Source organism: Prosopis cineraria, unplaced genomic scaffold (assembly GCF_029017545.1).
Source record: "Prosopis cineraria cultivar Desert tree isolate PC_DT_omini unplaced genomic scaffold, ASM2901754v1 PC14, whole genome shotgun sequence".
Taxonomy (NCBI): Eukaryota; Viridiplantae; Streptophyta; class Magnoliopsida; order Fabales; family Fabaceae; genus Prosopis; species Prosopis cineraria.
In genome coordinates, this window is record NW_026555345.1 from 6,122,857 (window position 1) to 6,146,404 (window position 23,548).

The following is a 23,548-nucleotide window of genomic DNA, read 5'->3' on the forward strand; positions in this document are numbered from 1 at the left end:
AAATATAAAATTACAAATCAAGGTAGTTGGAGTTGTAAATATAAAAAAGTAAGTTGCAAATACATGTAGTTGACAAAATAACATTATAAACTTCAATGTTGAAATCTTAAATTTTTAAATAAAATTTGGAACCCAGGTTGTAAAGTTCGGTAAAGGGAATTATAAATTAGAGAGAATAAATTGCAAATTCTTGAAATTTAATAAATAATTTATTATGAGAAAAATAAATATTGAGATTTCGTTCAAAAATAAAATTAGGATATAGAGTTGAAAATCTCAGTAGATGAACTTGCTAATCAAAAAGAGTAAGTTGCAAATTCCTATAATTGAATAAACAATATCTTATAAAATTCAATGTTTAAAATTTTGTTTGTTATAAAAAAAAAAACTTTTGTGTTCTTAGACTAAATTGGGAAAATGAGTTGCAAATCAAAGTAAGAGGAGTTGCAAATTTCAAAAAGTAGGCTGCAAATTTGTGAGTTTAAAATCTTATTAAAAGATCAATTAAGGACTCAAAGTATTTTTTTTGTATTTTAAAATTTGTTTGGATTTTAATGGAATAAAATTATTCCTTTGAAAATTAAGCATCACTCTCCCAAGAAAAAGACTAGAACTTAAGTCAAAGATAAATAAAAAAAAGCTACCAACAAAAGTTCATCCAATTAATAAAAATTTAATCAATAATTCATAAGATTATAAGTTTAAATCTTTATTATTAACTACTTTTATAAACATTTCTTGAGCTTGGAAATATGTTCTGCTTTGATAAGTCCCCAAGATCCATGCACTACGGCATTGGTGGCGGAATTGGTGGAGACGACATGGAATATACCTAAGTTTACTCTCTCCAAATTTGTGTTCAATTCCATTGACTCCACCATACACGCGATTCAGGATTGTGTGCATGCTAAGGAAGCCTCCGGCTTAAAATACTAATTATGAAAGCTGTCCAAATAAATTAATCACTTCCTTTTCCAAAACCGAAACTCCAAGAATGAAGATGAAGTGGGCAATCCAAGCACCTGAAAGGATTAGATAATTAGATTCACATAATTTATTCAAAATTTCAAATGAACCAAAACTGAAGTCAGCTATGGTTTCCACGCCGTTGGTTGCCGCTGGACAGCAGACACCCTCACACATGGCATGTGGGGTCCACACTGCGCAATTGACAATTACTCAATTAGAATAAATTCTGCAAAACGACCAAATTATCCAAATATTCCAAAAGAAAAGTACCGATTAAATTAACTCTTCACATTTACAATGTCAATTGAATTTTTTTTTTGTTGGTTTGAATTAGAAGGCAGGAGCTATAATAGTGTGAGGAAGCAAGATCGAATCTAATTCCTCCTATTTTATGGAAGAGCTTGCATGTTACTAAATTATAAAAACCATTGACATGTTAATTGAGCTTGCATGTGCCACTTTCGAGTTGTTTTATATATTAATATTTTAGTAGAATTCACCCCGTGACAGGTCGATCGAGCTTTCAATATTATTTATTCCAAATACGCGTAATTGCTTAGATTATTCCACCTTCGTATGATATATACAATATACATACGCAAACATATATTATATGTTATCTTTTTCCTTTGCCAAGCAAGCAAGCAAGCAACCGTACTTGCCAGCTTATATTACAAGGTCTGACCCCCTTTTTTTTAAAAAAAAAATTACCAATATATTAAAGGGTTGAGGGAGGATTGCATGGTAGATTTTCAAGGCATGGATGTGTTTCTTTGCCCCTAAGAATATTATTGATTTGGGTTTATTAGCTTTTGATCAGAAAGCGATTGATGGTGTTTCTCTTCATAGATCTGTGCATACATGTAAGGTCCACAATTAACTTGTGATTGAGATTCGAGAGCCAGAGAAGGAGACAGATGATAAACGTCAAAGCAGGCATCTGGAAATAATTGCAGTTTCAAAGATTAAAACTTGGCCCAATCGGGTAAGAAATGTGCGTGTGCGTGTGTCTGAATGTTTCTTCTTTACTTGTTAGAATTGCTGATATATAGTCATTAGTTTGTTTGATCTAACTCGGTAAAAATATCTGCCATTTCGGTGCGTGTTCGGGAAGTCTATTTGGGATCTGTTTGGTTCTTGGGAGGTTCCCAAACGGACTTCTCATAAACATGCCATTAGCGTGTATTTGGTTTTTGAAAAGTCTGTTATTAAAAGTTTATTTATTAAAAGTTAGTTATTAATCAATCAGATTTAAGTTTGAATACATTTTTAAAAAATTCAGTTTAGTAAGATAAAAATTGTTTAGACAGCAACTTAAATCAGTTTTTATTCTTAATAAGATTTAAGGGTTTTCTTTAGTTCACATGAAGTATACTGAAAGTACTTTATAAATAGGATCAAAGGGGATATATTTCAATAAGATACTCAATCCATTTTAAATTAAAAGACACTTTTAAGAGAGATTTGGGGTTTCTAAATATAAGACACTTTGAAAAAATTTGAGACTTATTTTAATATTATCTTTTATCTGTCTATAATTAATTTTTGTATTTTTTCTTTTCAATTTATTAAATAATGAGTACTTTTAAAAGTGTATATACTTGTTTTCAGAAAGATAAGGTTATTAAGTATATTTAATGAGATTTATTAATATGTAAATTTTTGTCTTAAAATGTTTTATAATTTAAGATTAATGGACCATTTTTTTTCTAATATTTAATGAAAGTTAAAATAAAAATTATGATAAAAAATTAATAATACATGATAACTTTATGAGATAGTATATTTAAAAAAATAACAAAGAAAAAGAGGCAATGGAGAGTGGGAAAAGAAGGGGAGCAAGGAAAGGCCCAAAATAAATGCAGGTAGCTTTTGGATGGGGGAGGGAGGGCGAGAGTAGGAAATGCAAATCGCAAGAAATCTCGAGGCATTTAAATCCAAAGTGGGTTCCTTCTCCCCTCGGAGAATCAATTTAAATAAAAAAATATTAATTATAAAAATATTTAATTAAATTTAATTACTTAAAAGTCTAACAATAATAAAATATTATATTTTTAAACTTAGCATGCTTTGCCTTTAATTTTTTATTTTTTGACTTTAATTTCACTTTTTTTTGTTATCTTATTTCTGAACTCAGAGCTCTGAAAAATTAAAAATAAAAAAAAATAAAAACGACATCATTTTGGGGGTAAAAGTCTGAAAAAATAATAATCCGGTTAACCCAATTAATCCACCGGGTTATTCGAGTTATATCGGGTTGAACCTAGGTTGACCGGGTTATATCGGTTCACTCCCTCACCAGATTAAGAGTAAACCCAGATCAGACAGGAAATTAGGTTATCGATTTTTGGATTGATCCAGCCGGTCCGGTTTAATTTTCAATATCATGATTACCATAAAATACCTACTTTTACTAACCTAAACTCTCATTATATGAGACAATGTGACCGTGTAATAGCTTTACAGCTATCTCAGGGATATCTCTAACATTTTTATCTAAAGCAGTTGCACACGTCTCAAGACTCTAACCAAACACGCGCTTTGGTGGGGTGAGTTTTAGATAACTCTTTTAAGATTATTTAATGACTTTTCTTCCTTTTTCCTTATTGTTTTCCCTCTGGGTCCCTCTGTGATTAATCTTGGAAATTCTCATCACTTTATTTACTGTGATAAAATGATTGTGGCATTGACTCAGTATAATTCTTTACACACAATTACTTCCACGTTACCAAAATGTACATATTCTTACCATTGGTCCTCAGTACTTGCCGTGCAAATTCAATCAAGACTCTGCAACTGCGACCTGCAAGAGCCAAGATTTATTACAAAGGAACCCCACAAAGCACAATTTTTCTTCATAAGAAAGAGAAAATAATTAAAGTAGGTTCGTTGAATCTTACATGCTTCCTGAAATTGACACGTTGGGCAAGAAAAATTATAAAAAACACCACTCAAAGGATTGAGCATTGACTTGTACAAATGCTAGCTTCCCTAATTTTCCAATTTCTATCTCTCTGTTGGGTTGCTTCTCTTGGTTTCCAAAGGGGAACATCATGAGCTAATCTCTCTCTCTGTCTCTCTCTGTATATATGTTAACGTTGTTTCTCGTAGGTTGTTGTGTACTTGTGTTGGGATCGTAGTTTCGTCTGCTGTTTCTGCTGAGTTCTCGTCTGTCCCAAAGGCGCTCGTAGGGCGGTAAGGTGTTATATATATAAACTGCTTGCTAAGTTTTATAGATGAAAAAATAATGAATATGATAGAGGCATGGCCATATAGTTATTGTGAAGTTTTTAATGCAGCATGAGGATGATCCCTTATAGGGTTAGGGCATAAGTGCTTCTCTGATAAATTGATGATATATGATCCTTCACGTACAATGCTTTGATGAAGCCTACGTGGTCCTCTAAAATCACTTCCTATTTGATCCGATCCCCTGAATAAGTTTCAATTTTTTACTTCCATTTTCTTTACTTTATATATGATCACTCTTGAAATATTTGCTTTCTTTACTTTCAAATTGTTTATTTTTTCTTTTGATCGTTTCATTTTATCTAAAACAAGAGATATTTTATATTTTATGGTAATAAAATGGTATAGTTTTGTATTTTTTAACAATTTTTCAAAGAAAATAAATCAAAATTTCACAGTTACAGGGTTTTTTTTTTTTTTTCAAAAATCATATTTCACCAACTAGAATATCAAAGTGTCTCTAATTTTTTTTAAGACTATACACTAATGATAAAAAGCTAGGAAAAAATAATAATTGAGAGGTTGAAACATTATAGACCCAAAACTGGACATGATCTTTTTTTTTTTTTTGGGTTATCAAACTCAACATGATCTTATTAAGAGATAGAATTTAGGCCGTTATACAAGTAAATTGGGCAAGGAAAGGTCAGTTCACTTTGAAAGCTCAGCCAAATTTAATTAAAAACCCACACACAGAGACTCTGCAAAGCAAAGCAGATGATGTGTGTGTGTGTGTGTGTACAGAGAGAGAGAGAGAAGAGAGAGAGGATATCTAAATATTCCTGATTGTATTTTCTGCCAGGTCAGCTAATTAATACTACAAAAAGTTGACTATTATAATGAACAGAAACGAGGAGTAGAAGGATGGGATGTTATGTTATTATTAAGACTCAACTAAAAATATGTTGATGAGCTTCCAACTTTAATTTGCCTATCTCTCATGGCTTAATTTGTTTTGCATTTTCTGAAATTAACAAAAGTAACATAATCAATTAATTAAATTCCCAACCGGCCTTTTGGTTCTCGCAGGTTGTTATTGGAATCAGTTTAAGGCGTACTGTTTCTTTCTTGGCCAACCAAAAGAAAAAAAAAAAAAAGAAAACCTTTGAGGTGTTTCCTGCCGCGGTGTCTGCTCCAAATCTTCACAGTATACACAGTAGTAAGCATTTATAAAGGCTTCTGTTAATTCCAACTTCTCACAAATTCCCTTCATCAAAATCAAAGGCTGCTTTATCCAATATTGTATAATATATAGGGTTAAAAAGGTAATTTTTTGTTGGCAAAGGGTTAAGAAAGTATTTTGGCTCTTCAATTATTCACCATTTGTGATGCAATGTTTTCCTCAACACTTTAAAAAGTACAATTTTTTTTAACCTTTAAAAATAATAAGTTTGATCATTAGTTGAGATTAAAAATTACAAAATGATTTCAAATTTTACTTTAAAAAACCTATAAGAAAATTAATGTTGATTAAACCTTTTAAATTATAAATAAATTCTAAGAGACTAATGTTATTTTTTATCTATATAAAAGATCAAAATATCATTTTAATCAATCATTTTGAGTAACTACCAGGTGATTATTGAATTATCATTAATGGTAATAATGCCAGTAAAAATAAAGAAATTTAAAGTGTTAATATTTTAATGAGATATTATCAAAAAAAATATAGTGTCTTTAATTAATTATTGGTGTTGCTTCTAACAATGACAATTTGATAATCATCTGGTACTAGTCAATGTAGTTAGTCAAATTGGGATATTTTGGTCTTTTATATGATTACAAAATAAAATTTAACTTTTGGTATTTGTTTGTAATTTAAAAGACTTAATTGATATTAATTTTTATAGGGTATTTATTTGTTATTTATTTGAATTTTTTTTGTAATTTGTAGTTCTTCTATAATATTTTAAGTCAAGTAAATATTAACTTAACTTTTGTTAATAGTAGGGATAGCATTGCATTGTTTTTAATTGTTGAAAGAGAATATTACACCACAGCAAATTTTAGGATACCCAATGCTTTTACACTAATAGTTGAAAGGCAAAAATATCATTTAACCCTAATATATACTTTCTCCGTTAAAAAATGTAAGGCATTTTTAATTGAATCTTACCCCAATAAAGTAGTTATCTACTTTTCAACTAATTCTATCTTTTCATATTTATTTCTATTAAATACCCTATAATAAATATAAAGTCATTATCAATAGGGGCACTTTTGAAAAAAAGTAATGATTACACCTCAAAAGACTAAAAATTCTTTAGATTTTTAAACATTCAACTTCTCAAAAAATGCCTTACATTTTTAAATGGAGAGATTATGATTTTTTGTCTAGGCCATGTTCATTTTAATTTCTTTTATAGATACTAGCTCCTTTGATCCATAGTATAATATAATGTATTTGTAATTAATTCATGATTATAAAAAAAATTAGTTCATTGCATAAAAAAAAGTTCAAACTTTTTTTTTTTGAGAAATTGTTCATCTTTTTAGTTATATCCTCGTTTAAAAAAGTACTTCAATAATGATAATTAAAATTTCAATAAATCACTCCTTCAAAAGAAATAATAAATGAAGTAAATGCATAATTAACTTGTTAACAAGTTCTCATTAATAATTTAATAAGTAAATATTAAAAAAATAACATGTTGAGTTAAGGTCTTAGCAAATAAATGTGGCTCGAAAGCTAAAAATTAAGTTGATGCATGATTTTTACTAAAATAACAAGTTCTGTTAAGCTTTTGATAAGTAATTTTTATTAAAATAACAAGTTTTGTTAAACTTTTGACTGAAAGATATTATATTATAGGTCACATTAAGAATGTAACAAATAAACATTAACAAAATAAAATGCTGAGTTAAAGCCTTGGCAAGTGAATGATTTGAAACTAAAAATTAAGTGAACAACATAAATTAGATTTTGCAATATATAACTAAAAGCCATTGTAGCTTTGTGGCAATATATTCTGGGGGTTTGCACCTGTTCGGTAGCATTTTGGTGCCGGCAATTGTGGAATATGACTTTTTTTTAGAAAAAATATTATTAAGGGTAGCTTAGTTTTTTTTACAACCTAATTTAATTTCATTTGAGTCCTTTAGTCTTATAGAGCGATTTTAAAATAATTTGATTTTTTTTCATAAATAGTATGCTCTAGATGTCTTTAAATGCGATTTTTCCATAAAAGTTGCGCTATATGAAGAAAATGTGATTTTTTTTTGTTATTTACAATAATAAACCACTAGATAAAGAGATGAATTAAAAGTAATGTTATGAAAAACTGGACTAGTTACTGATATGTTTGAAACACTCAATCGGGTATTAAGCGCAGGCATATATTTTTTTTTTTTATTTTAAGGTATTTCAACTTTGGTTTGAATTGTTACAAGGGACTAGCTGGCATATTTCACTAGGCTAATATTTTAAAAATTGAATTAAAGGATAAGCTGGAAACTTGGAAAGGTCAATGAATCTTGATTTTTATGGTCTAACTGATTAGATTGATAGTCAAATTGATAAAGTAATAATTATATAAAAATTAAATAAAAATAATGTTAAATGCATATAGAATATATAAAATCACAATATGTCCAGTTGTTAATAAAATAATATAACATGATTATAAATTAACAATATTATAAATTATAATTTTATATCATGTCAAATATATGTAAATCTTGATTTAATCAAGTATGAATAGGTTCAAAAGTAATTGTGCTTACACCTATGATTATCAACATTTGCTTCGGAAATGGTTCCCACTCATGTTATCTACATGTTAAGAGTCCAAAAATGAAGTTTCCTTTTAGTAGGTTTAATTTTTGAATTTTTTTAAAAATTTGTAGCCTTTTTTATATTATATTTAGACCCATCTTGTTTTTTGAAAATCATTCTAGTTTTCAACTTAATAGTAGTTCAGCTTCAATCCAACCTGGCTCAACCATAAAAATGATTTTTTAGACCAAATTGAGCCATTAACAATCTCAATCAATAGTTCAATGAGTCTGATTGTTTAGTTTTATTCATTTCTTAATTACACTATTCCCAACTTCTGATGATTTTAATTATATATATATATATATATATAAATGTAATACACACACAAAATTAAAGAAAGGGTAATTATACTATCATAATTACAAAACGTTAACCAAGCATCATAGTATTTATTAACTCTTGTCATCAGTAAGTTATTAATCACTAAATTAAAGTTGTTAAGTTAAAGGTGTATTTATTATTGCATAACTAAACTAACAATTATACTTTTTATATTAATAATTTTGCCTTCGTTATTAATAATATTAGTTTTTGTTTTAACAACTATGTTTTTTATTTTTTTGAATAGTGTTAGAAATGTAATTTCACAAAAAATTCATGTCAAATAACTCAGTCTTTTTTGACTTGAAAATGTTAAATAAGTCTCTGAGAATAGAATTTATTTGTTATTTTCCTTTCTTCTTATGTGGTTTTCCATGACTTTTTTTATTTTTTTTGTAAGAAAAAAATGTGATAAACATCAATATTTCCCTTGAGAGAGAATTTGGTAAATAAAAATAACATTCACTCCCTCTTATTCTATTTATAAGTTCCAACATGCTTTTATCAAAATCAAAGAAAATTTTAAAATTAACTAACTCTACCTAAAAATTTAATGAATCTTTAACTATACTTCAATTAAATATACATGCATGCTTTAATTACATATCTCTACTGCCCAACATTTAATAAGAGTAAAAGCAAAATCTTGTAATAAAAGATCAATAACATTTATTATAATTAGAAAAAAAAAATTCTTACTTTACTGCCTTATAATTAGAATCCAAGGTAGTAGTTTGTAATAACCTTAATCCTTATAAACCAACTCCTTAATTAAAGAATTGCTTTAAATCGTACAATAACCTTGGTATTGATTTTGCTAATTTTTTTCCCTTTGGTATGGCTTAATAGAGCAACAAAATACACTTTAGTTAAAGCAAAATGGAGTTTCTTGTGGCAATCGGAGTTGGAATTGTGTCAAAACTTGGGGAGGTGTTAGTGGATCCAATCACATCACAATTCAAACTTATGATTCACTATGACAAAAATATCAACAAAATGAAGAATGAACTCAACAACTTGGAAGATAGGAAGCGTGTGATTGAAGGAACTGTGGATGCAGATAGAAGGAATGGACGTCACATTACCCCAAATGTTGAACATTGGCTCTACCAAGTGGACAACATTATTGAAAATGAATCATGGAAAGTGTATGATGATGAATTAGTCAACAACAATAAGAATTGCCTTGGTGGGTTGTGTCCAAATTTAGTGTTTCGTTATTCACTGAGCAAGAAAGCAAGAAAAATGACAAGAGATCTTGTTTCCTTAAAGGAGCAAAAATTAGAGTTTATATCCTATCCTATACCTTTACCAACACTAGGATCCACCTTCACAGAAGGCATTAAGAGCTTTGCCTCTAGGGAATCCATTATGGAAGAGGTCATAGAGAGATTAAAAGGCGATGAGTTCCATAGGATTAGCATTTGTGGGATGGGTGGTGTGGGGAAAACCACCCTTGTGAAAGAGCTTATCAAAGTTTTAGAAGCAGATAAGGTGTTTGATGAAATTTCAATGGCTATAGTGTCCCAAGTTCCTGACTATAGAAAGATTCAAGGTCAAATTGGTGATACTTTAGGCTTGAAATTTGATAAGGAGACTCTGCAAGGAAGGGCATGTCAACTACTTGAGAGGCTTAATAAGATCAATAAGGTCTTCCTAGTGCTGGATGATGTGTGGACAGAGCTAGATTTGGAGTTGATAGGGCTTCCTTCAAATGAGCAATCTCATAAAGGCTGTAAAATTTTATTTACATCAAGAAATGAAGATGTGTGCCACAGGATGAGAAGTCAAAGGAACTTTACTATCCCAATTTTGTCTAAAGAAGAAGCATGGGATCTCTTTCGATATACAGCAGGTGATCATGTTGTGGACAAAGCTGAGATGCATAACATATCAAAGCAGGTTGCAAATGAATGTAGGGGCTTGCCAATTGCTATTGTCACAATAGGAAAAGCGCTAGGAAATAAGGACAAGCATGTATGGGAGGATGCACTTGATCAACTGAGAAGGTCTTCACTAATTTCCTTCTCAGAGATGCAAGAATATTCCATATATTCATGTATCGAGTTAAGCTACAACTTTCTAGGAAATGAAGAAGCTAAATTTCTTCTTTTGCTTTGTTCCTTATTCCCAGAAGACTTTGACATTCCTATTGAAGTTTTACTCAGATATGGAGTGGGCTTGGGTTTGTTTAAGGATCTAGGTGCTTTATTTAAAGCAAGGAATCGAGTGCATACTTTAATCGATACTTTGAAGAAGCGATTTTTGTTGTTAGATAGCAACAAGGAAGAGTGTGTGAAAATGCATGATGTTGTTCGTGATACTGTAATAATAATTGCATCCAGAGAGGAGCATGGATTTGCAGTGAAATATGATGTTGGACAGGAGGGGTTAAATGATGAGTTCATATGGCATCACAATGCAATCTCACTTTTGTTAGATGAGATTAAGATGCATCATAAGAGTTTGCAATGCCCAAACCTTCGGCTTTTACAAGTTTTTATAAAGAGAAGAGAATCCATTTCAGAAAATTTCTTTCATAACATGAGCAAGCTAATGGTTTTAGGCCTAAGTAATCTATGCATACCATCAATGTCATCTTTATTCCAAACACTCAACAACCTTTGCACCTTACGGTTGGAAGATTGTCAGGTTGGAGACATATCAATAATCTGTAAGGAGTTAAGGAAATTGGAAGTGTTAAGCTTTGCCTACTCTAATATCAAAGAATTGCCAGTAGAAATAGGCAAACTAAGCCTTCTAAGACTGTTAGATTTGACAGAATGCAATAATCTTGATCAGATATCTTCTGGGGTCTTAGCTAGCTTATCTTACTTAGAAGAACTTTATCTTAGAGTTTGGAATTCCCATTGGGAGGGAAAGAATTCCATTCTTGCAGAGCTCGAATCTCTTTCTCATCAGTTAAAGGTTTTTGAGATTTCAATAACAGGAATTCATATTTTTCCAAAAGATTTGGAATTCAAAAAGTTGATAAAGTTCTGGATCTATGTGAGAGACTCGACTACTCTTTATCATGGCCTTGTTCGTCGGGGATATCTATACCCGAACATCCTTAAACTAAATAGTGTGTACTATAAAGACATTAAAGAAAATGTGGCAATTCAACAGTTGCTTAAGAAATCTGAAATTCTCAACCTTGTGAATGTGAAGCAGTTAGAAAACGTGCTTTATGAGTTGGATGAAGAAGGTTTTCCATGCTTAAAAAATCTTAGCATTGAATTCTGTAATGATTTGAAGTATTTAATAGATGAAAGTGTCTATGCTTCAAGTTGTGCCTTCCGGCTAGTTCAATCATTGTCTTTAAACAATTTGGATAATTTAAGAGAGGTATGCCATGCCAAGAGTTTTACTTCAAGTTCTTGCCAATGCTTTGGCAGCTTGAGAGATCTTAAAGTTGAATTCTGCAACAAGTTGAAGTATGTATTTTCACCATCTTTATCTTTGAGCATTGGATTGCTTCAACGCTTGCATGTGACTGAATGCTATGAGGTTAAATATATTGTCTCTAAAGAAATCCATGTTGAGAATTTGGTGATCAAGTTCACAAATTTAGTAGAACTGAAGCTAGAAGAACTCCCAAGCTTTGTTGGGTTCACAATATCGGATCATAAGAATGAGCTTCATTTATTAAACTCCCAGGTATACTTCTTATTAATTACCACTTTCTTATATATCTTTCAATTATGATGATATTTCACATGTTGTGTATGTAAGCTAGTTTGAATGATGCATAAAATGAATTCATTATTAGTTTTGTAGAAATATTATTACTTTTATCTTTCCTAAATGATTAAAAATACCAATTGATATAGATATATAAACATAAGCTAATAAAAAGTGTCTATTATTACCAACAAAAACTATAGATTAATTTTTGTTTTTGAAAAAGTCTATGTATATCTTTAAAATAAGAATGTGGACAATCAATGTGTGCATAATTTAGTAAAAATTGTATAATCTACTCTTCTAGAAACAAACTATTTATTATTGTCATAGTTTTTCAAAGTCAATTATCTTGAAGAGAAAATATTCACAAACTATGTACCACCAGTCTACCACCTAATGGATTTGTACAGGTCCAAGAAGAACAGAAGCTCAATGATGACCTACATCAGGCAGGGTCTAACTCAACATTAGGAATTGATAGATCTGTTCACATTGGCAATACATTATTTGAATCTAAATGGATGGCACAGTTCCCAAAATTGAAGAAAATTATATTACTTGAGTGTTCTTTGTTAGATACTATCTTTGACTTGCAACGATTACAAATAGAAGGCCAGTCAATTCCTATGTTATTTTCTCAACTCAAAGAAATAGAGATATCTTGGCTTAGCAAGCTACGACAAATTTGGAGTAATGTTCCTAGTGATATTCAAGGCTTTCAAAATTTGAGATCAATCAAAGTTAAGAAATGTGATTCTTTAAGAAGTATATTCACTCCCACCATTGCTAGAACACTCACACAGCTCCAAAAATTGGTGATACAAAGTTGCCAATTGATGGAAAAAGTTATTGAAGATGATAGAGAAGAACAAGAGAAAGTGGAAACCCTTCTGTTTACTAAGTTAGATTCTTTGACACTTAAGGATCTCCCAAGCCTTATGAGTATTTGTTCTGTTTGTTATGAGTTAACCTGGCCATCTCTAAGATATTTATGCATTGATGGATGTCCCCAACTAAAGATATCTTCAATACCAATTCAAACCCTAACAAAGCAAGAGAATCTCAAAAACTCCTTTTCAGATTCTACCCTCCAGGCTATTGGTTTCAGCACTACCAAGTTCCTCCCTTATTGCCTTGGATGCACTCGATCAAACATTGAGATTTCCAACTCAATAGGCAAATCCAATTTCCAAAGAGTAGGAAAGATCAACAAGAAGGTATCAACTAATTTATCAAATATGTAGATATATACTTGTCTTTTTGTTTTTGTACTAAACTATTAATTAGTAAAGTCTGTTGTTATTCCTTTAAAGCTTTAGAAATTGTTATCTTATAACCTACTAAAGAATTATGATAGTCTATTTTACACATTTATCTCTCTAAAAAGTATAGACAATATTACTTAAGGGTAGAAATAAGACCTAACATATAGTCATATGTACACACACACACACACTCTCTCTCTCTCTCTCTCTCCCCCCTCTTTCTTAAATTAGCCTCTCATTTAATCTTACTAAATTTCTTTTCAGGCTAGTTTGATGAGAGACCATATCTCTTCTGATGTCAAGAAAGTATATAGTAGAGAAGAAATGAGATCCTATATGCCAAATCTAGAACAACTTCAAGTAAAAGGATGGAATTCACTAGATGTCATATTCCAACTTGAAAAAAACCAGCATTCTAATACTAGCATAAACTGTGTAGTAAAGCTTGTGCCTATGTTAACAAGTCCAACATCAATCACTAGCTTCAACAACCTCATATTGCTAAGCTTAGAAGCTTGTCCCAATTTGAGATATCTCTTCTCTCATTCCATAGCAAAGCTTCTTAGGAATTTACAAGAAGTGAAACTATCAAATTGTAGGATGGTGGAGCAACTAGTCAAAAGTGAAGATGGCTCAGTTATGTTTTCTCATGCAAGCTCTCTCAAAGCAGTTGAGGATGCACTACCAAGTCATGCAACATCCATCTCCAAAGAATCATTTGTGTTAGAGTTCCCATCCCTGAAGAGAATTAGTATTATTAACTGCATCATGCTAAAAGTTATAATCAAAGATGGAGAGTGGAGAACTGACATGACTTCATTTAATCAAGTACAGTCTCTTACTTTAAGCCATCTACCAAATCTTGTGAGCTTCTGCTACCAGCCTTGCATTCCTGAACAACCATCTTTAGAGAAATGCAAAGCCAACAACCATTACCAACAAGTTCAGGTACCAAATGGTTAAAATTATTTATTTCTTGTTCATTTCATGGTATTATTTCATTTTGCATAATTGAATATATAATTATTTATTAAAAATTTTATATAGGACTAATATGTGTCCTATGAAATAAAAGTTGTTTATTAAATTCTTAACTACTATTAAAAGTAAAGCTACTATGCTGCATAACTATGTCTATATCTAAGTATAGAAAATTCCATTACATTCTAGTTTTAGCTTAAGTGGAGTTAGTGTATTATGCAATGACGACAAGAGTGTATAGACAGCTAATTATTATATTCATAAAATAATTCAAAAGTGATTTAAATGTAAAACAAATATGATAATTAAATTTTTGCCATTATTCAATGTAAGATGGGATAATGGAGCACAATGATGTCATGCAATTTATGGCCAACTTCACCTAGTAGGATAAGACTTCTTTCTTCTTGTTGTTGTATTAAACATAAGATAGAATAGATAATAAAATGATAGTGATGCCATTTTAGTCTTTAGTACAAGTATATTTCTTATATTCTTGTTTGTTATGAATAAAAGATGAAATGTTACAATAATATCTTCATTTTGTAGGTTACATATGATGAAAAGAGAATGATAAGAAATGACCCTTCTATAAACTACCTTTGGTTTTCACATTTGACATACCTAGGGATAAAAGAATGCCAAAAAATTAATTGTTTGTTCTCTCCATCATCCTCGGCAAGTCTTGTGTGTCTGCAAGAACTAGAGATATGTAATTGTGAGAACATTAAGGAGATAGTATCGAAACAAGAAATTCATGAAGGTTTTTTCAAGATTATGTTCCCTAGATTACAGCGTCTGAAACTTGAACACCTGTCTAACCTTGAGGCCTTCTGCCACAGTTCCTATGACTTAGATTTCCCATTACTACAAGAAGTATGTTTTGGAAATTGCCATAGGATGGAGATATTCTCAAATGGATTTGCAACCACTCCAAAGCTAAATGGTATTACCATGAAAGTTGGAAAGCTTACCAATATTATATGGATGGGAGATTTGAACACCACTGCTCAACTTTCTAAAGGACTTGTAAGCCTAATTCTTCGTATCTTTTATTATCTATAACATTTGTATTTGTTATGTTCTTTTCATCATTAAGTTTGAAGTTGAAAAGAAGCAATAGGATAACAATTCTAATAATAACTTGTACTTGAATGCTATATATCCTTTTGTATAACCTTACAAGATTCAAGTGCATTAATTGTTTAAATTTTATTCTTGACTTGATATCTTCATAGTAAATCATGGCCATACAAGAATTTCTTCCAAAACTCTTATATTTTCTTTAACTATTATTTTAATAAGATAAAAAAATTTTGTTGGCACATGTGGATTTGGGTTTTGCAGTTGGCTTTTCAAACATCAGAGAGACTTGAGTGGCTCAAGCAAGAACAAGGCATGCTTAGCTACTTTATGAAAGAAATAGAGATGAATGTCGAAAGCTTTCAAAGTTTACTAGCACTAGTCCCTTCCAATGTGATACACTTGTTTCAGAATCTGAAGAACCTCACTATAAAAGATTGTGGTTCACTTATTGAAGTGTTTGAATCAGAAGGAGTAAACAAAAATAAGAGGCAAAGCATGATACACTATGAGCTAGAAGTCATGAACTTGCATTTTCTACCTAAGTTGATTCACATATGGAAAAATCATGGTGGGGTTTTAGACTTCCAAAAGCTAAGAATCTTAAAGGTTGAATATTGTGGCAATTTAAAGGGTATACTGTCTCCTTCTATGGCCAAAAGTCTTGTGCAATTACAACACTTTCGTGTATGTAATTGTCAAATGATAGAGGAGATAGTCATAAAGGAAGCTGAAGAAAATGAAAGAGAAAGTAAAGCTGAGATATTGTTTCCATTACTGAACAAGTTAGAGCTTCGTTATCTTCCCAACCTTAAATCTTATTGTGCAGAAAGTATAGACATTGAACTTCCATTTTGTGAAGAAATGATAATCGAAAAGTGCCCAAAGATGATGACCTTTTCCTATGGAGCTGTAAGCACACCAAAGCTTCCTAATATATACAAAGGATCTTATGAGTATGTAGACATTATGGGAGATCTTAATATGACAATCTATCAGGCTCATTCAGAAGATTTAAAGGTACCATGTGTATGCATTCCCTAACTCTTCAATATAATTCCAAGCTCTAATTATTGTGGAATTTATTATTTCTCTTTTAAATTTTAGTTACATGAGCACTTAAATTTTGTTGAAATTGCTCGAACATTCATTCTATTTTGAAATCATACATGACTTTCATTGAGTTAATGAGCGTATAGGACCCTGAACTCTTGCTCAAGAATAGTCCTAAACTCTGAACTCTTAAAATATGCAAAATAAACCCTAAACTTTTAAATTTATAGTAAAATAAAACTTGACTGCTAACTTTTTTAACACCATTACTATTTATGCAGGTACTGTAATAGTCAAAGTTAAATTCACAAGAAAATAAACCCTAAACAGTACATGTGTGTACAATAACGGTGTTAAAAAGTTAGTGGTCAGGGTTTATTTTGCTATGAATTTGTAAGTTTAGAGTTTATTTTACATATTTTAAAAATTCAAGGTCCAGGGCAATTTTCGAGCAAGAGTTCAGGGTCCTATTCACTCATTAATCCACTTTCATTTGAAAATAAATTGTAAATTTCATTAGCCACCCTTGAATTTTGATCAAATTACACCAATACTTGTTCTATTTTCATACTAGATATAAACCTCTCATGAAAGTAAAAATAAGTCATACAAGCCTCTTCTGAAATCTATATAAATTACATAGGCTTCCATTTTATTTTTATGGGACATTTATTTGTACATACTTTGAAAATAAATGAAACTGTGTAATTTCAACAAAATTTAAGGAAAGTTCATATAACTTACTCTTTATTCTAAGGGAGATTCATATTTGAACTTTAAAATATAAAGGTATATGTACATTTAGTTATATTTATGTGATGTTTACTTTAGTTTTGATAAAAGTAGAGTACATCCAAACATCTACTTAGTAAAAGTGAGAGGAAATATGAACAATTTACACAATTTTTGTAATCAACATATAGTTGCCCTATATATAAACTTTTATAAGGAAAAAGTAATTGCAAAATGCAACATATTCTAATTTTATAAATTGTAATGCTTATTATTGTTTTACTATTCAATAAAATTTGATTCTTATTACTCCATATGCATTTCAAAGATAATAATACTAATTTTACTAAAATTCACAAGATACAATTTATACAATACTTATAATCGACATATAATCATTTTGTTTATAACTTATGCAAGGAAAAAAGTAAGCTAGGCAATCTATATATGAGAGAAAACATAAGAAAATAGAACTTATTTAAATTAAAGAGTCTTAACTTATATTTTCTCATCAACGTAGGAATGTTTTTCCATTTCAGGTAGCACTCCAAAGATCAGAGACAATTAATTGGATTGAGCAAGACAAAATCCTACTTGGCTACATAACAAGAATAACAGAACTAGTCTTTGAAGGTTGTGAAAAGCTGCTGAACTGTGTTCCATCCAATATGATACATAGACTGCAACATTTGAAACAACTTAAGGTCCGAGAATGTTGTTCACTAGTAGAGATATTTGAATCAGAAGGAGTAGAAGCAAATGAAGATGAAAAGCATGTTGTGACACTACATGAATATAATCTGCAAGAAATGTATTTGTACTCTTTACCCAAAATAATGCACATATGGAAAAACCATGGTGAAGTCCTAAGTTTTCGTAACCTTAAAAAGCTAAACATGGGATGCTGTGATGGCTTAAGAAGTGTTGTCCCTTTTTCCATAGCCAAGACTCTTCTACAACTACAAGAGCTATCAATATATGAGTGTGAGATGATAGAGCGATAGTCACAAAAGAGGAGGAAGAACTGGGGCCAGAAGAGTCTAATAAGGCTAAGAAGATTGTATTCCCAGAATTAAGATGGTTGACCCTTTGTTGTCTTCCCAACCTTGAATGTTTCTGCTCAAGTAATTACAAGTTTGAGATGCCATCTTGTCAAGACATAACTATTAAGGAATGCTCAAAAATGGAGACTTGTTGTTATGGAACTATGAGGGCTCTAGATATGTCATTTTCTTCTGTGAAAATAGACCATTTGGAGTCCTGAGAGGAGCTTCATTGATGAGGTTGGTTAACATTATGGAATTTAGTTGTTTAATTTATTTTACTAATCATGCTTTGCATGATAAAATAGTTTTATGATATTATAAGATTACTTTGAATTTGTTACTATTTTTAAAAACATCCTTGTAATGTTAAGGAGACCATATTGTAATTTTATAGGGCATAACTTTTAGGAACAATTTTGATAACTTGTTCAATTTGTATATGCACTATGTCATAATACATATACAATTAATATAATGATTGGGTATGGACTTCACACATAGTTATATTCATTATAATTATAATTTTTTAAATAAATATGTTCATAAAAAACTCACTATAGATATGTTTTTGCCTTACTAGATGAAGTAGAAATTTGTTACTATTCTTTATCCACTAGAAAGAAATCATTCTTACAAAAGGTTGTACTCATTCCATTCTAGCATATAAATCATGAATATTTCTCTCATTTTTCCTGTTAATGACTAAAATTCCTAATCTTAAATTACCATGGTTTTTGAAGATATATATATATATATATGTTACAATTACAGTATCTTTTATCTCAATGTATCTTTTTCTTCCTATATTTGATAGCATTTTTTTCCTTTTTTTATATATAGTTCTTTCTATTTTTTTATTCCATCTGCGACTTATTGAAAATCACATGTATGCATTTCTTTGTGTTCATGTATGTACTATTATCATGGCTTTTAAAACTTTATCTTGTACACTGGTTCTAAATATGAGGATGATCTACGTATTTTTTCACACATAAGGAAGAATTTTTTCTATTATAGGGTTTCTTTATATACTCATTTAATTTTCTCTCATTCAATTTTTTGTGTTAGAAGATATGGAATATTTCAGTGAATGGTACACATATACATTAAGAGGTTTACTCAATTGTTATGGTTAGCTGCTCAGTGAGAGTGCAAATAATCTTATAAATATTGAGATATCAAAGGTATTTTGCTAGAGTATCATTTATGCTAACTATTCATCTCATATAATACCATATTCTCTCAAAAGTGAGTTGGCCAAGATTTTTTTTTGTTGCCTCTTAAGTCAAATCCAAACTTTGAATTCCTTATAGCTGAAAACTACCCATTTTCTTCTTTCACCAAAAGATGAGTGTATGATGAATCCATATCTTACTTGTAACATTTTGAGTTTTCAACTTAGAAATTTGAGTGTTTAAGAAGGGAATATTAATCAAAGTAATAGATTCATGAATTAATGATATTTTTGGATGAATAATATGGTTTTTAGATTGTTGGACAACCTTAAAAGAGAGTTAGGTTGGAGTTAGAGCGGGCCAGGGTATAAAGTGAGGCCTAAATCTTTTTGAGCTTCGCTGTGCCATCTGCCGTGATAGATGCACCATACGCCGTGGTGGATGTGCAGAAATTTACACATTTCAATTTGTGAAATAGATAGAAAACAAAAGGAGAAAAGAAAGAAAACATGAGAAGGTGATAGAGGAAGACGTTTTCTCCACTAGGGCTTCACTTTTTGAGCTTTTGGGAAGATATTTGAGCTAGCCACATACTTGGGTAAGCTTCCTCTCCCTTTTCCCTCTCATTTATGAGAATTTTGATAGATTTAAGTATAGTTGGGGTTTGATTTTATGTTTTCTTGAACTTTGACTGAATCCATTAGCTTAGTTAAGATCTTAGGGAGTTAAATCAAACTTTCAAACTTAGGTTTATGGATTGTATAGTGATTTAAAATTTTTAGTTAGGGTTTAGATGAACCCTAAGTGAAATTTAAGAGTTTTGAAATAATGTGAGTAAAGGATTGGTGCTATTAGTGTATTTGAGTATTAAATAGAATTGATGGAATGTATTGGAACTGTTGTTGGTGTTAAAGTGGGATTTTAGGTATAGTGGGTATTAAAATTTAATGATTTAAGGGTTTAATTAGAGTGATAATTGATTATTAGCACTTAATCATGTAGATTAAATATTGCTACATGAGTGGACCTTGTGGAGCACATATTCGACTATTGTAACCTTTTTGTGACAAAGGGTTAAGGTAATTGAATATTTCACTCTATTTAATTAAGTGTTTAACTATTTATGAGTAAATGTAAAATTTTGCATACATGTGTTTGAAAGTGTTACATATTGTGAAATGAGGATATTGTGCGTAAAAAATGGCTTTTAAAATAATGAATTTATGAAATTTTTTTTATACGAGTAAATTATAGTTTGGATATTAGTATGTGATATTTATGAGAAAAATGAGCATGATCATGATAGGGAGTAAGAGTTCACCCCTAGGAAGGAATAGTAGAAGTCTATATTGCATTTTCTCCTTAGTATCTAGTAAGGTGCGATGTTGAAGATTATCTTCTTAGTGCCCATATAAGGTACGATGTTGGAGACTTACTCTCCTTAGCATTAGTGTGATACGATGTTAGAGTAATGAGACCCTGAATCGTGTGTGATAGGGGAAACAACAGTTTAGAAGTGAGATATGACAGTTTTGATCGAGTGATTTTACTACTGAAGGTGCGCTCAGGCCAATATGTATGTGCATTTGGTCTAAAAGAGCCTTTGATTTCAGTTGGAGTGATATGTAAGCTTTAATGGTAGAATGATCATGCTAGAGTGTGAAAATGACTTATCGATATATAAATACTTATGTTTGGATATGTGTAATTGTATTTTTTACTTATATAAGCTTTACTTGTTTATAGTTGTGCATACTAATTGATAGTTGTGAGTTATTCTATTACTAAGATGTTTATCTCACCTCGTGGTTAAATTTTACAGGTAAGGGCTTGGATAGGGCCAAAGGAAAGAAAGACTTAGCTGGGATTTAAAGAGCATGTGTTTGTATAGCTCTCCCCCTTCTTTTTGGTTTTGTAATGAATATTTTAGGAATCTTATGCCAACTTAGGATCATGTATTGTTTTAAAGTCACTTGCATGAGAAAATATGTAATTATCGATATCTCAACTTTAGATGATGTAATTGTGATGAAATTGATGTGAGAGGTCAAGATATTAGTATAAGTGATGTTTTGTGTTGATTATGTGGTGGAATGGCCATGTGAATGCTTAAATGTATTCAGTTGTTACCCCTTGAATCCATTATGAAATTGGGATTTTGATGGCCAATTTGTATATGAACTATTGTTATTGTGGTATTGTTGGTCTATCAGGTTTTGTTTAGTTCAATTGATTTGATTCAAGTGGTTTCAAAGTTATTGGTACTAGGTTTATAGGTTTGGATATCCTTGTGATTGTTTTGAAAGGAAAATGGATAAATTTGTATTCAGGTATTTAAATTTTAAATGGTTGATTGTTTAGGTGTATGAATGGTGCCAATAATTAGAGGGCTCAATGAGTTTTGTGTGAATACTTGAATCGCTTAATTTGGACATTGAATGGCAAAATAGTAACTCCAAAAGTTGGTCGAAGAAGTTGTCATGACAGTAGGAGTGTGTTGGGGCGTAAGGCATAGAAAGGGATGAAGTACCTCTGTGCTATCTACCACAGCGGGTGATACATACATCGCGGCGAATGGGGCATTTTCTGAATTTTTTTTGAAATGTTCCATTGTTGCTTTTAAGGGTTGTGTTTGATTTCTATGCTTCCTCTACATTGTTTACTTTGTTTTAAATTATAGTTTGAGCTCAAACGTCTTTTCAAAAAGGGTTTCTTGGGATCCCAATCTTTTAAACTAATTTTCTAAAACCCTTATGTTATAATAACTTTATATAAGGAATTTAATAATCTTGGTTATCATAACGGTGTCGTGTTTGAGTATTATTCTAGTAATATCAAGGTGGACATTACACTACCAATGGAGCTGTATTATAATTGGATGCAAATCATTATAGTAATGTAGCTTGATTATCACATCTCATTACTTTCTACTTAAGCATCTTGCCTTAGGGATAAAGCTAGTGCATTTGAGGCCTTTAATTTTTTGCAGAATTAGAGAAACTTCAAAATCCCTATTAGGAGAGATGCCAACATTTAGTATTCAATTCAAGCCTTAAATAATATTGTTTCTAATAGAAGGATACCTTTGCACAATTTTTTTTTAAAAGGAGCAACTTCAAATATTGATAAATAGTAGAAATTACCCATCAATCGTACAATCTAATTGCAAATCTTCCTATTAAACCTCCACCACTGCATCTTTAAGCTCAAAAACCAATTAAGCTTGAAGACTTGTCTATTCTTTTTTCCAAATGAAGTTAGAGATGTTTATAGTCTTTGTTGACTAACCCTCTTGTTTGGTTTGATTAACTGTTTCATTTGTCTCAAACTTCATTTCTAAAACTGTAGTCAATGTAATCTTGTAATTCTTAATTGAAGTTAGAGCTAACAAACTGAAGAAGCATCCAGATACATTTAGCAAAATCTACTACAAATATGAGAGTGTAAATCCGATGGGATTACAAATTTTCTGTGTGTTTGTGCTATGAAAGTGAATGAATCTCTAATTCTTTGATCACAACTCTTGTTAACATTCAGCAAAGTCAAAATCCTATTCAAGTGACTGCATACTTTGTGTGATGAATAATTTAATTACAATCTCAACATACTTTTTCACACTAAGACCCCATCATATCTTGTCCCAAAACTTCATTTTTTTTAATGAATCAAAAACCCAATTTTAACTAAGAATGTGTATGTGTCATCAATGATTGAACTCTAAATTACTTGACCATGAAAAGCTATAATACCATATCATAAATTATTTCTACTTATAAGTTTAAACTATTATGAAAAGGCATATAAATATTTTTTTTAAAGGTAAATTCTCTTCCCCCTCTATGCCCAAATCACAACCCTCCCATCTATTGAACATACATAGAGCTTTAAAACCCAAATATAGACAAAGAAACCTTACATGCCTAAATTATTAAGCTGTGAAGGTGATTTCTTATGCATTATTGCATGTTGATGCCTTAATTTATGGCAAGACAAATAAAAAAGTCAGTGGTGGGATTGTGAAATTCAAACTTTGAAATAAAATTTTGCACATAATTTTATTCTAGTACTATAGTTTAAAGGCCCAGAAACTGTGAGGTGTGTTTTAACAACAATTGTGGGTAGGGCAAGTTCAAGCTTCTTTTAATCTAAAGCTATATCAAAGATTGATGATGCAAACTTGGGGTGCAAAGTACACCTTTCTCCATCTAC

At 30.6% G+C, this 23,548-nt stretch overlaps 1 protein-coding gene across 8 annotated transcripts; it reads left to right on the forward strand.

Moving 5' to 3' along the window:
* The first annotated feature begins 1,739 nt into the window (after positions 1 to 1,739).
* On the forward strand, positions 1,740 to 21,537 carry LOC129293242 (uncharacterized). 8 transcript variants are annotated; one of them, XM_054931087.1, is made up of 11 exons: positions 3,370 to 4,164; positions 5,248 to 5,377; positions 9,167 to 11,977; positions 12,415 to 13,221; positions 13,534 to 14,217; positions 14,800 to 15,279; positions 15,598 to 16,353; positions 17,658 to 18,401; positions 19,818 to 19,937; positions 20,342 to 20,418; positions 21,162 to 21,537. In XM_054931087.1, the coding sequence occupies exons 3-8, from the start codon at positions 9,197 to 9,199 to the stop codon at positions 18,120 to 18,122; spliced, it is 5,973 nt and encodes a 1,990-aa protein (XP_054787062.1). In that variant the 5' UTR covers positions 3,370 to 4,164; positions 5,248 to 5,377; positions 9,167 to 9,196; the 3' UTR covers positions 18,123 to 18,401; positions 19,818 to 19,937; positions 20,342 to 20,418; positions 21,162 to 21,537. The 8 variants fall into 8 exon arrangements, with proteins under 8 accessions (XP_054787060.1, XP_054787061.1, XP_054787062.1 ...); XM_054931085.1 differs by lacking the exons at positions 19,818 to 19,937; positions 20,342 to 20,418 and adding an exon at positions 1,740 to 1,954 and having other exon boundaries at positions 3,757 to 4,164; XM_054931086.1 differs by lacking the exons at positions 19,818 to 19,937; positions 20,342 to 20,418 and adding an exon at positions 1,740 to 1,954 and having other exon boundaries at positions 4,081 to 4,164.
* Positions 21,538 to 23,548: the final 2,011 nt, after the last annotated feature.